Source organism: Drosophila eugracilis, unplaced genomic scaffold (genome assembly GCF_018153835.1).
Source record: "Drosophila eugracilis isolate 14026-0451.02 unplaced genomic scaffold, ASM1815383v1 contig_1825, whole genome shotgun sequence".
In the NCBI taxonomy this organism is placed as follows: Eukaryota; Metazoa; Arthropoda; class Insecta; order Diptera; family Drosophilidae; genus Drosophila; species Drosophila eugracilis.
The window spans coordinates 684,990-696,484 of NW_024572672.1; the positions used below are offsets into that span (position 1 = coordinate 684,990).

An 11,495-nucleotide genomic window follows, 5' to 3' on the forward strand; every position below is an offset into this window, starting at 1 on the left:
AAATATGTAGTCAAAAACATGTTCCATACGAAATAAGACAATTTAATGTCCGGTTTTAATGTAGGTATTTATTATTATATTTTTCCGTTAAATCCATTATTGACAATGACTACAAAAAGCGGATTGATTTTAAGTTAGCCGATTTTTGATAACAAAGGGGTCTATTTCGGTTTCGTTACGCGGGTCTTGGACAGGTGTTACGATCAATCGCTGCTGCTGTTTATAACCATAAATAAGAGCAACATAAACTAACAAAACTAAGATCGGATGGCGGACGTGGTCCGACAACCTACAAAGTATAGATCGATTTGACGTTGGAGCCCTGCTTGACCATCGTGTCCTTGTGCAACTGGTACTGCAGCGAGTTGTTGCGTCCCAGACGCAGTGCATCGCGCAGTTTATGGCCAATTTCCAGGGCGGCCTCCTCGTTGTTTCCGTTGGCAGTCCAGATGGCTAAAACACAAGGCAATGTTAAACAAAGGAGTTCCAATGAAGTATCGGTGTGAACTTACATATCTTGTTGCTCTTGGTTCGAAGGTTTACAACAGCCCCACAGATCTGATCGGAGTGGTCAAAAGCTTCCCCAATAAGACAAAGCAACTGTAAAATAAATTCAGAGTCAGTCGCTATATTTTATTGTGAAAACCAAAAATAGATTTCTGGATCATTTGTAAATTAACAATAGATAATATTGTACAAACTACCTCTTACGTTTTATTTTTTCTGTACACTTACCACATCGAGCCATAGGTTATCTAGATCGCTTTTTGAGCTTTTGTTAAGGGTAATGACCCAGCGACCTCCCTGTTTGTTAGCAGCGTCCTCCCACATGGGCCTAAATTTCAAAGAATTGCAGTTATTAAGGTTTATCTTGACAAGTAAAAGGGCTCCAGCTTACCGAATGTTCTTCTTGAAGAGCGAGTAATCACTGCCCACTTTGATCTCTGATGGCGGCTTAATGTGGTTATAAAGGCTCCAGAAGTCCTCAACGGTATCGAAGCTGGTAATTTCGTTCTGCATGTCCTCCCAGGACTTGGATCGATCGTTTTCGAGGTACCACAGGGTCCATACGTTCATGAGCGGGTGTTTAAATAGGTGCTCGGTGCGTACTGCATCGTCGCCGGCAGCGTTGGTGGATGCAGTGTTTGCTGCTGGTTCACCAGCCTCCTGAGGATCTTCCTTGGCCTTAACATCTTTAGCCTCTGCCTTAGCGGGAGCTGCAGCCGGAGTCGGTGGTTCTGGGCGACCTTGCTCGCTGCTGGGGGCGCTAGTCTGTGGGAGAAGACATCAAGAGATCGGAGGAGGAATTCAAGAGATTAGATTAGCTTGGCTTAGCGACAGGCGCACTGAGAGTATTACTTTGAACATGGACTTAGGATTGGCAAAGTTCTTCATTCTGTGAAAATCGCTCTGCATGTTGGCGGCCGTGTTTATTAGATGCGTTTGATGGTAGGATCAGTTCTTTTTCGATTTCGGTCCCGGAGAGGATTCGGATTCGCCGTGATTCACTTGCCGCTCTCTCTTTCGTGGTGTTGGTGATAGTAGTGGTGGTGGTGGTGCGTGTGTGTGTGCAAGAGAGCGAAGCTTTTGATTTCTGTTCGAGTGTGTGTGGATTTCGGATTGTTTCTTGATATCTCTTCCCTGCAGTTCGCTTTTCACTTGTGTATTATTAACCAAAAAACTAAGTAATGATAATACAAAAAACTCGTTAAACTTGTTGGTTACTGAGTAAGGGTGTGAGTATAGTATTGTATATTGAGTATGTGGAGGAGTATCCTGTTTCACTTTTAAGCGAACTACTAGAAAAAAAACGAACAAATGTTCCTAGGTAACTCCGAATCGAAAGTAGCGATGGAATTACAGCACACACACACACGCGCACGTATTTGACATAAAAACACAGATTGCCTGTTGAAAGAATTGAATTGATGTTTTTTAATCCAGTTAAAGAGTTGTAAATTTAGTTTTTTTTTTGCGAGACTGCGTGTGCGAGTTCAAAGCAGCGGCGCGTTTAACTGAAAAATCGTCAGAGAGAGGAGGTGGAAAGTGGAGAAGGAAAGAAAAACCAACGGTTTATTGGCGATGCTCGCGACTGCAATGGCCGACAAAAATATGATTTAACTGTTGTTCGCGACTGCTTTAATTGCAGTAATTCACTCTTTTTTCTTTTTATTCTTTTTTTGTCTCTCTGCTTCGCTTCGCCTATTTATGTAGCAAAAGAAACAGAAACCCACACACACTCGCGACAAATTCCAGCCACAAAGAGAGAAATAGAAGTGAGAGAAAGAGAGAGAGCAGTGAAAACGTGTGGTATGCAAATGCGAGAGGAGAGGAAAGAGCGCGAGTGACCGCGAAAGCGAGATAGCTTTATTAAGACAGACAGAGAGGGAACAATAAATATGACGTAGACAACAGCGTGCAAGTAGCAATTATTATTTAGTAATAATAGTGCGCAAAATTACGACTGATAATTTAGCGTAAAAAGATAGGTGAACACAATGATGATGATGCCACGCCAACTGCACACTTTTCCGCTCGACTGTCGCCTCCCCCTCTTGTGCAACAACCCTGATTTTGTTGTTCCTGCCACGGCTCAGCAGAAATCGAAATCGAAACCATGCGGCTCGCCGTTTTCTTGCCTTACCTTCTCCGTCTCCAACACTACCATGGTTTTGATGGGTTACAGATTTGTTCCAATATCTCGGTTACGCCCTCGCACAGCGTACTTATTACTGGGCTTAATTATTATTAGAATTATTTAATTTTTTAATTAAGTTTGGGATTTTGATGGCCAGACGATGTGACCAGAGCCAGAAGGAAAGTTAGTGATGGACCCCAGTTGCTGATATCGATTAGTCGATGTGACAGCTCTGACCAATACTATCAATGGTTGGCTGGCTGCTATGAAACATCATCGTCAAATAAATTCAAATAGTTGCCGTTATAATTCAAGTTTAATACAAATTTAATGGTAAAATAAGTTAAGTTAAGTTTAAGTTGAAAATAAAAAACATGTAAAAGGTATTTTAACGCGTTTAAACATAAACATATAAATATGTTTTGTTTGTTGTCAAATTGACCTTTAGCCATGGTAAATTACAAAGTAAAATATGTTCTCTTCTTTTCTTATGCCTATCGTTTAACTTTAAAGCAACCTTTAACAAGTTTTACGGCAATTAAACCAATTTAATGAAGTGTTTTGGTTTTCCATTCTTATTGTTCAGATTAAGATATTATGAATGAAATGAAATTGTTACACGGTAGAATTCTTTAAGTATCTTAAAATACATAAGGAAGTTAACTAGAATGCCAAAGCCAATCTACGAGCTTCAATCGAAAATATAAATGCAAATTTAATTGACATTTCATCTGTTTCCCACAGCACGATCACCATTCAGCAACAACGTCAGCCTCATTTATCATACGCAATTATTTCAAATTTTTTAAGGCGTCGAAAAAATAACAATGTATTATAAATAATTATCAACCAAAATTTAAGACGGAGAGGCCCAGTAAACCTGATTTTTGTCTGAAAATTAGGTCTTCGTTTTTATTTAGACATTGGCATCATCATCATCAAATTGGTATTCAATAAACAAAATAACAAACTTAGGAATGAATCAATGAGTTTTCCATAAAATAAGATTCTTGCTTGTTTATTTATTTTTAAAGCGGATTCCAGAAATTGCCAGAAAATAACAAATAATAAATGAATGAAAAGACAAGGTAACAATATTGTTTAGCTAGAACTTGGACGTCAGGGACTATGTTTTTTATTGCCACATAACTATAGACTAACCTGTTAGTGAATCATAAATAACCCAGAACCTTAGTTGTTTCTAACGTTGTTTAGTATTTGGGACCAACAGAATTCTTTCTTGAGATTGGCTCGCCTTTGTCTGCTGTTAAAAATAGCAAAAAGATCCCAAAAAACAGACAGTGGGAAACGCTCGGCAACAGATGATGATGATGGTGATACCTACTTATGAGGATGATGATGGCGATGATACTACCGATGATTTGATGATGTGGCGCTTTGGTTACGCTTGACTTTCAAAATGGACTGTTGCAGTATAGTTGTATAGATTGAAGATGTTTACTGGCCCAGCCTGGAACGTGAAGCGTGTTTATTATTTAAATAGTTAAGTCATTTTGTAAACTAACAACTGCGCAGTTGCCCTTGTAAAGCGCCTAATAAGCGGCTTTCAAGAGTTTGGCACGATCGATCGATCGATGCTCCGAAAACCCTTCCCACCCAAGATCCATTGGTCTCTAATTACACTTGAGTCCGGGCTTATTGAACTGACATTTGATCGCCTATCCTATTCTATACGAGTGATGTGATTACCCATCGCATCCTCTATTATAGTCGCATCGCATCTAATTATGCAGTACTCAAATCGAACTTCAAGTGCTTGGCGCATGTCTAAACAAAAAACTTCCGCCGATCTACAGGAAACCCGGAGCCAAAGTTAAACCCAAAGCAGTCAACTTTGCATTAATTAAAAGTAAAAAGTGATTGAGGTGCTTAAAGATGCTTAATTGTAAATAAATCATAGCCAAATGGTTAGAGTAAAAAGATTGAGAATAAAGGGTTCGACTTGGAATTACCTTATCTCTCATTTTTTGTTATGGCTAACTTCTAAAAATTAACCTTTTCTTGCAAAATGTGAAACATATTTCATATTTTCTTCACATTTTGGAATCCACCTGATGTAGATTTCTTGTGAATTTATTAAGAAAACTGAACTGAAATGCTAATACCATCTAGATAAGATTATCCAAACCAGATTTGAGACTTCCAAATATGCCTGCCAAGCCAATGATTTTCGAGAGGCAAAAAAAAAGTATCTTTACGATACTCTCGACACTGACAGCCAATGACCACTGAAAATGGCACTTGAATCGAGTCGAAAAGGGTTCTGAAAAGAGGCAACAAAAGATGGGTAGACCAGAAAGCTATTAGATAACTAATTGACCAAGCGGCATACATACAATTAATGATGTTTTCATAGTTGTATCTGAATCTCACTGTGAATATATATCCGTAGCCGAGTGTGAGAAGTGCGAATTTGAGCGACGTTTGATAATGAACTTCAAAATGCCGCCACTGGCTGTGGGATATGAGATTCTAAAGCTGAGTAAGAAACCGGACAGGTGAAGCTCAGTCTGCTGGTCAGTGAAACACACAAAACCAGCAAGCACATCTTCATTCAGATTTATGCAAAACGCAAAAAACAACAATACCCCAGGCCGAGTTGAAAGTTAGTATATAAGCAGTGGCTATGGATATTCAGTTTATTAGTAGCCCGCCAACTGCAGAACAGTGAAAACGTTTTCATATCTGGATATATAACTCACAATTCGATCGGAATCCATAATGAAGTGCTTCATCTTGGCTGCCCTATTGCTGGTAAATGCAGATAATTTGCATAATTAAGCTGATATTTACGATCATCTTTGAATCGATTCGAACCATTCAATTAAAATCCGGGTTGTGACTATTATAAATGTCAATTGTGTGCGGATCGCAAAGTGCAAATCTTAAAGTTATACAATGTGCAAAAATTAAGCAAATACGAGGTTACATGTGAGATGAGACTTAAATCAATGATATGACATCATCTTTATATTTTTGTGATCTCCTCGCCAGAATTGTGTAGCGTGTTAAATTGGCCATAAAATTTAAGGCCCAAATTTTATGGTTGTCTTAACTTTCGCTAATTATTTTTAATATTCGTTATATCATTTTAGGCCACCCTAGCCAGCGGCGAGAACATCTTTAAGATCAACATCACCCCCGAGGAGGCTCAGCAGTTTTTGAACTCCGCCCAATTGCGTGGCATTAGCGACATCGAGTATGCCCCAAAAACCGGAGAGAATCCTCTGCCCGAGGCTCGCAACGAGAAGGGAGAATTCGTGTACATGGGCCGTGTGATCGAGCATCCTGAGGATTATGTCGAGGAGCATTACGACGCCCATCAGTACCATGGCCAGGATGGTTTGGGTCAGTTTGCCTATGGCTACAGGGACTGGAACCAGGGTAAGAACGAGAAGCGTGACGAGACTGGCAAGGTGACTGGATCGTACAAGTATGTCCAACCACATGGTCGTGACTTTGTGGCCAACTACTATGCGGATAAGACCGGTTTCCATGTTGAGGACAACCGTCCAGCACATCTTAAGCTTCCGGCCACCAAGACTCCGGCTGTCCTTAAGGCCGAGGAAGAGCATTTCAAGCTTTGGGGTGAACTGGCTGCTGCCGCTGGCCACAATCCTGATCCTTATGCCGCCGAATACCAGCAGGAGGGTCGTTACCAGCCCGCTGAGCCCGAGTACCAACCCTATGTCCATGAGGAGCCACCATATGTTCCTGGACCCGAGGAGACCGGTGAACCCAAGGGATTCTTCTACGCCTTCGACTACAATGTCCCATTGTTGCGCAACAAGGAGGAGCGCGCCGAACTGGAACGTCTGCGGGCCATCAACAACAAGGATGAATAGGTTCTAAATCCGAATCCTTTCGGATTTGGGAGATCCATCGCATCCATGGATCGCCTTGTACAGGTCGTTCTGTAGAAAGTAGCCAATACATTCCACATATTTATTGAATCCTTCGCTAAATAAATCGCAGCTTCAACTACACTTTTGTCAAATACGATCTTTTATTATTACATACATATACATATAAAAATGTGTGTTTTTTGTGTATTGGCTTTTCATTCGCAGAAGTTTGTTTCTTTCCTTTTTTTTGTTGTAGAAGTTTTTCCGGGGAATTCCAAGAAAACTCTAGATATTTCAAAGTCTACTATAATCCAATAAGTATAAAATCTTTCTCGTAAAATTAGTAAGCAAAATAGTTACTAAGTTAAAATTTATGAAATAATCAAGGATATTTTTTTAGAGTCAATGAAAATTTCTAGAGTTTTCCCATGTTACCCCTATTGCTATTAACTCGCCACACGCATTTTCATTATAATTTTTCTTGCCCGTTCGGTTTCTCTTTTCAAGTAAAATTATTGCTTTTTGCTCTTCGCTTAGAAGACTTGAATCTTAAACTAGTTTAATTTGTAATTATAGTGTTGTGTTTTGTTGCTGTTTCTGTTGTTGGGTGTTCGTGCTTTAATTTAATACTAATTTTACACGAGCATTTCTCATTTACAACCAGTTAAAAACTAGCATATATAGACTTTAGGGTTTTCGGGGGGTACTCAATCCAACTCAAAATTAAGGAAACTCTGGGCTTAAGTATAATACCAATTGGATACAATCAATTTTGATTAATTCTCATACAATCTCTCTGTATGGCACCTTAAACGAAATAAATGTATAAACAAAAAGAAAACTTCCTTCTTGTTGGGATTACCGGTCATTTGAGGTTTTCCTAGCAAACAAAATTATATTTTATTCGGTATACGTCGTGTATTTGTTTTGAGTTCACTTCACTAAAAATTCTTCGATGTGGAAACAAAATTAGATTTTCGATTGAATCACAATTGAAATTTCGTTTGTTTTTTTTTAATGGAAATATGTAGCTAACTTTATATACAAAGTCATTACATGTGTATACTTTTATATGGCAGCATTGTTCAGTCCGATATTGCAGTTGAAACATTTTGTTTTCCCTTTTTTTTTTTTGTTAAGTGGAGTTTCCCGAATATATTATTCGAATTCTAGTGGTTTACTCTCTATAATAGATGATTCGTGAGTGGTTTTTGTTTGAAGTTGAGGAGGGATCGGGTTAGCACAAAGAATAAACACAGGTTAAAAGGTTAAACATTCCAACAGTATCAATTACAACACAACAAGCACGCACAGAAATAAAAGTAGAAGGAGAAGTTCCTTCTTTCGATTCTAAATAGGAGGAACTAAAAGTTAAACTTTAAAAAATAAAATATAATAGCGACATTGCGGATCTGTATACTGATTTTCGCATTCGGGTATACTAAGGTACATAAGTTAGTTGTGGCACTATAGAGCCGGTTTTAAAACTCTCCCCTACCGTTGTACTGCCCCTCAACTTCAAAGCTTGGAGATCATTTGATCCATGGTTAGGAAACTTGGATCTGCGATGTTTTCTTAATACTTTTGCATGGATATATGGATATGGATTGGGGAAATGTCTGGTGGGTAGGTGGTTAACGATGAAGTGATAAGACCTTTGTTTGGGAATGGAGCTAGTAGTTAGTCTAAGATGTGTGGTTGAGTGCTGGGATGTTCGTTTGGCGCATGAGTTTCATTCGACGATTATTTGTTTAATACATTAATTTACGTGTTTTATCAACTGGTTCTTGCTAGGTTCTTGTCGCTCTCTTGGGCTTGTTGTATATAAGGCAAACTGTATGCGAATCATACATATATTGAACTATGTAAATACGTTTATCATTTAGTCAGTTAAATGCCGGGGAAGATCCTGGGAGAAGCGCTGTCGTCTATAAATGTCTATGAGCTGGAGCATGGCACAACTGTTAGTTCATCTAGTCCTGGTTCTGAGTGGCTATCCAAAAAATTGACCAACGGTGTAAACGGGTGTGTGAGTGTATATATATTCTGTATATATAAATCTTGTATAAGCTACACGACTCTATCCACGACTCTAAGCCCTAAGTGCAGACCCAGTGACTCTGTTCACTGGTTTAGTGCCGCCTCCTACTCTCGTTCGTCCTAACTCCTCCACTTACCTACGAGATTTTTGTGTGTCTGTAAATTCAGGATTATCTCTACTTTGCCGCCGCTGCCGCTGCTGTGGTATTGGCTGACGAAACTTTCAGCTTGATAAACATGCTGTTGTCACCATTACTACCGCTGTTCAGATCCAATTTCTGCACCTCACATTCCAGATTGTTGATGCAGTTTTTCTCGTACTGCGTGGTTCCATTGTCCGAGGCGGTAGCCTTCTCTGTCGGCTGCTCACTGGGCGCCACTTTCTTTTCTTTGCTCTTCTTCAGCGCATTGAGCAATGTCTTCTCTTTGCTCTTACCCTCTTTGTGACTGCTGTCCTTGTCCTTGTGCTTGTTGTTCTTGAAGCGCGGGAAGATACAGCCGTTGGGCAAGAAGCCTCCAAGTTTCTCCTTCTTGGCGGGGGCAGCAGGTGGAGGAGTTGGTGTGACAACGGGAGCAACAATGGGGGCTGGAGTTGGACTGGGAGTGGATGTGGCTGTTGCTGTGGCATTTGAGTTGCTGGATGCAGGCGTGCTGGAACCATTGGTAACGGCCGTGGGAGCAACTTTTACCTCGGGTTCAGCCTCTACCGCCATCATCTGATTGTCCAACACAGTTGCTGATCCATTCGACGAGTTACCCGCATCCGTTTGATCCACGCAAGCTTCCTCCAATGATGATTGTTCCGCCTGCTGTTCCGTTTGCTCACTGGCCACTTTGTTGTCCAGTTGCTGGGCAAACACAGCCAGAGTGATACCATTGCCATTTCCGTTTCCATTGCCGTTTCCATGCTCTGCTAAGAGCGGTTCAGATAGCTGAGCTGGTAGCGAGTTGATGTCGTTCATTGCAGCACCAGCACTAGCTGCCCGCGCTGCATCTGGCGATTTGGGGAACATTTGCTGCGTGGTGACGTTCTGGAAATGCTGCTGCTGGCGCTGTTGTATCATCTGTTCTTCCCGTTCACGATCACGCTGCGCCTGCACGGCATTCCACACGTCCTTTAGCTCGCCTGAGATGTCGCGATCCTTGAGTATTACGGCGTTTCTGTGGGTAGAAATAAAATATTAATAGATTAAAATAAATATATTATTATATATAGCATTACATAATCTGGTCAGCTATTTTACTTTATTGTTTTTGGAATTATTATTAATACCTGACTAGTTTCACGCCTGGGTTCATAGCCTCCACAAAATCGCACATAAGCTCAACCATGGCTCGTCGCTCTTCGGGATCTTTGCTGTGACGACCTGAATCCTTAAGAACCTCCGGATTAGCCATTACAGCAAAAACAATTGGGGGACTGCGTGGACTACCAGGCGGTACCTGAAATGAAAATATATAGTTTTTATTTATACTATTTACTTAATACTTATACTAAAATATAATATAAGGTTTGAATAAATTTGAAGTTAACATCCTTTATTTAGAAAAGATGAATGGTGTAAAACAACTAATAAGATATCTTTTAGGACCATTTATCTAATAAGAACTCACCCGCATGCCGCCGTAGAGGGGAATGGGATCGCTAGGCTCCTGTGGTATCACAATGCGGGTCCAGCTGAGGACATTGATGAACAGTTCTTCGCCGGATTCCGTGGTGGTGCGGATGCACATGTGGGGTTGCGGCGGGTTCTTGAAGTGGCGATAGGCCCGCGAATGCCGGTAACTGTGCGGCGGTGGTGAAGAGTTCATCAGGCTAATACCGAGTCCTGTGATTCCATTGTTGCTATTGCCCTCGATCTCCTGTTGTTGCGGATCCTGGTGCATCTGTAGCTGGGTTTCCATATCCAAATTATTGTTGTAGCTATTTGTTGTGGTTGCATTTTCATCGATGGCAGTGTTTGTATTTGCTTCATTGCCGTGCGTCTGCTGTTGTTGTTGGGGCTGCTGCTCCTGGGCAGTAGACTCTGCCTCTAGTTCAGCCGCAGACATGGCGTTGGATTTTATGTAGCAATGTAGCAGTCTTTAGATAAATCAGTTTCTATAAAATATCCTTTTTTGTTTTTCTTTCTTTCAGTTTCTGGTTTACGCTTGAATTCGCCTTACGGCGAATTTGTCTTGCGGCCGTGTTTTTCGTCCTCTTTGTTCTACCACGCACTCACACCAAAACACCTGCTCTCTCTATCGCTCTTACGGGTTTGCCGTCTTCTTACAACATTATTATTTGCTCCTTGGATCCTGGCTGCGTGCCTAACTTTTGACCTTTCGCGTAATTAATGGACTTGCCTGCATATTAGGGGCTATTGCGTATTATATCCCCCCTGTTGACACTAATATCCTCCAGAAATTTCAAAGTCTTTTATCTGGCACACACACAAATGCAAAACACCCTTCTGCCTTACACACGTACAAGTGGGAGTTGTTTGCTGCAAGGGGAAGGAGAAAGAAGAAAAGAAAAGACGAGGTGAAAACATGGAAATGGAAATGTTCAAAGCGTTTGCGGTGCCACACTTACACATTTCACCGATTTTCATTTATAATAATCACTTTTCCATTGCACCATGCACACAAAACACACACAAACAAACGGGCGCAGTTACATACTTATATACATATACACACAAGATGCGTTTTTCTGACTCGCACTCACATAATTTCCCATTAAAATGGGAAAACAATGCAGCCAGCCAAACGTATGCGCTGCGCTGATTTTTATATTTAGCTTTTTAGCAGCTTTTCATGGCAGACGGACACACGGGAAAAACAGCCGATTTTTCCGACGTCCCAACATAAACAAAAAACTAATGTGTACCAGTGTGGCCAGATAAAGGTAAACGAAACGTGTGGCGTTGCCAAATTACCGTAACAGCCAGGGGTGTCATTGCACAACA

General features: G+C 40.7%; 3 protein-coding genes across 9 annotated transcripts; 1 reads left to right on the forward strand and 2 right to left on the reverse strand.

Moving 5' to 3' along the window:
- Positions 1-48: 48 nt before the first annotated feature.
- On the reverse strand, positions 49-2,829 carry LOC108117378 (eukaryotic translation initiation factor 4E1). Of its 5 annotated transcripts, none has more exons than XM_017229769.1 (6): positions 2,645-2,829; positions 1,360-1,681; positions 899-1,272; positions 736-835; positions 513-600; positions 49-453 (listed from the first exon to the last, which is right to left on the reverse strand). In XM_017229769.1, the coding sequence occupies exons 2-6, from the start codon at positions 1,414-1,416 to the stop codon at positions 290-292; spliced, it is 783 nt and encodes a 260-aa protein (XP_017085258.1). In that variant the 5' UTR covers positions 1,417-1,681; positions 2,645-2,829; the 3' UTR covers positions 49-289. The 5 variants fall into 5 exon arrangements, with proteins under 5 accessions (XP_017085258.1, XP_017085256.1, XP_017085257.1 ...); XM_017229767.1 differs by having other exon boundaries at positions 1,360-1,908; XM_017229768.2 differs by lacking the exon at positions 2,645-2,829 and adding an exon at positions 2,071-2,200 and having other exon boundaries at positions 1,360-1,908.
- A 2,452-nt stretch (positions 2,830-5,281) lies between these two features.
- LOC108117359 lies at positions 5,282-6,645 on the forward strand. The gene is made up of 2 exons (XM_017229737.1): positions 5,282-5,413; positions 5,755-6,645. Exons 1-2 carry the CDS (start codon positions 5,381-5,383, stop codon positions 6,502-6,504), a joined length of 783 nt encoding a protein of 260 aa, XP_017085226.1. The 5' UTR covers positions 5,282-5,380; the 3' UTR covers positions 6,505-6,645.
- On the reverse strand, positions 6,642-11,427 carry LOC108117354. Of its 3 annotated transcripts, none has more exons than XM_017229731.2 (4): positions 11,255-11,427; positions 10,159-11,030; positions 9,818-9,987; positions 6,642-9,705 (listed from the first exon to the last, which is right to left on the reverse strand). In XM_017229731.2, the coding sequence occupies exons 2-4, from the start codon at positions 10,594-10,596 to the stop codon at positions 8,721-8,723; spliced, it is 1,593 nt and encodes a 530-aa protein (XP_017085220.1). In that variant the 5' UTR covers positions 10,597-11,030; positions 11,255-11,427; the 3' UTR covers positions 6,642-8,720. The 3 variants fall into 3 exon arrangements, with proteins under 3 accessions (XP_017085220.1, XP_017085219.1, XP_017085218.1); XM_017229730.2 differs by having other exon boundaries at positions 11,209-11,427; XM_017229729.2 differs by having other exon boundaries at positions 11,120-11,427.
- Between the last annotated feature and the right edge of the window lie 68 nt (positions 11,428-11,495).

What these genes read in the sequence shown, in the direction of transcription:
- LOC108117378 (XM_017229769.1), bottom strand. Translation starts at nt 1,416, where the DNA reads ATGCAGAGCGATTTTCACAGAATGAAGAACTTTGCCAATCCTAAGTCC. An exon ending in ATCCTAAGTCCATGTTCAAA is followed by an intron (nt 1,273 to 1,359) that starts GTAATACTCTCA and finishes CTTCTCCCACAG; the next exon opens with ACTAGCGCCCCCAGCAGCGA. An exon ending in CTCTTCAAGAAGAACATTCG is followed by an intron (nt 836 to 898) that starts GTAAGCTGGAGC and finishes TTTGAAATTTAG; the next exon opens with GCCCATGTGGGAGGACGCTG.
- LOC108117354 (XM_017229731.2), bottom strand. Translation starts at nt 10,596, where the DNA reads ATGTCTGCGGCTGAACTAGAGGCAGAGTCTACTGCCCAGGAGCAGCAG. An exon ending in CCCTCTACGGCGGCATGCGG is followed by an intron (nt 9,988 to 10,158) that starts GTGAGTTCTTAT and finishes TTTTCATTTCAG; the next exon opens with GTACCGCCTGGTAGTCCACG. An exon ending in CCAGGCGTGAAACTAGTCAG is followed by an intron (nt 9,706 to 9,817) that starts GTATTAATAATA and finishes TTCTACCCACAG; the next exon opens with AAACGCCGTAATACTCAAGG.
- LOC108117359 (XM_017229737.1), top strand. Translation starts at nt 5,381, where the DNA reads ATGAAGTGCTTCATCTTGGCTGCCCTATTGCTG. An exon ending in TCTTGGCTGCCCTATTGCTG is followed by an intron (nt 5,414 to 5,754) that starts GTAAATGCAGAT and finishes ATATCATTTTAG; the next exon opens with GCCACCCTAGCCAGCGGCGA.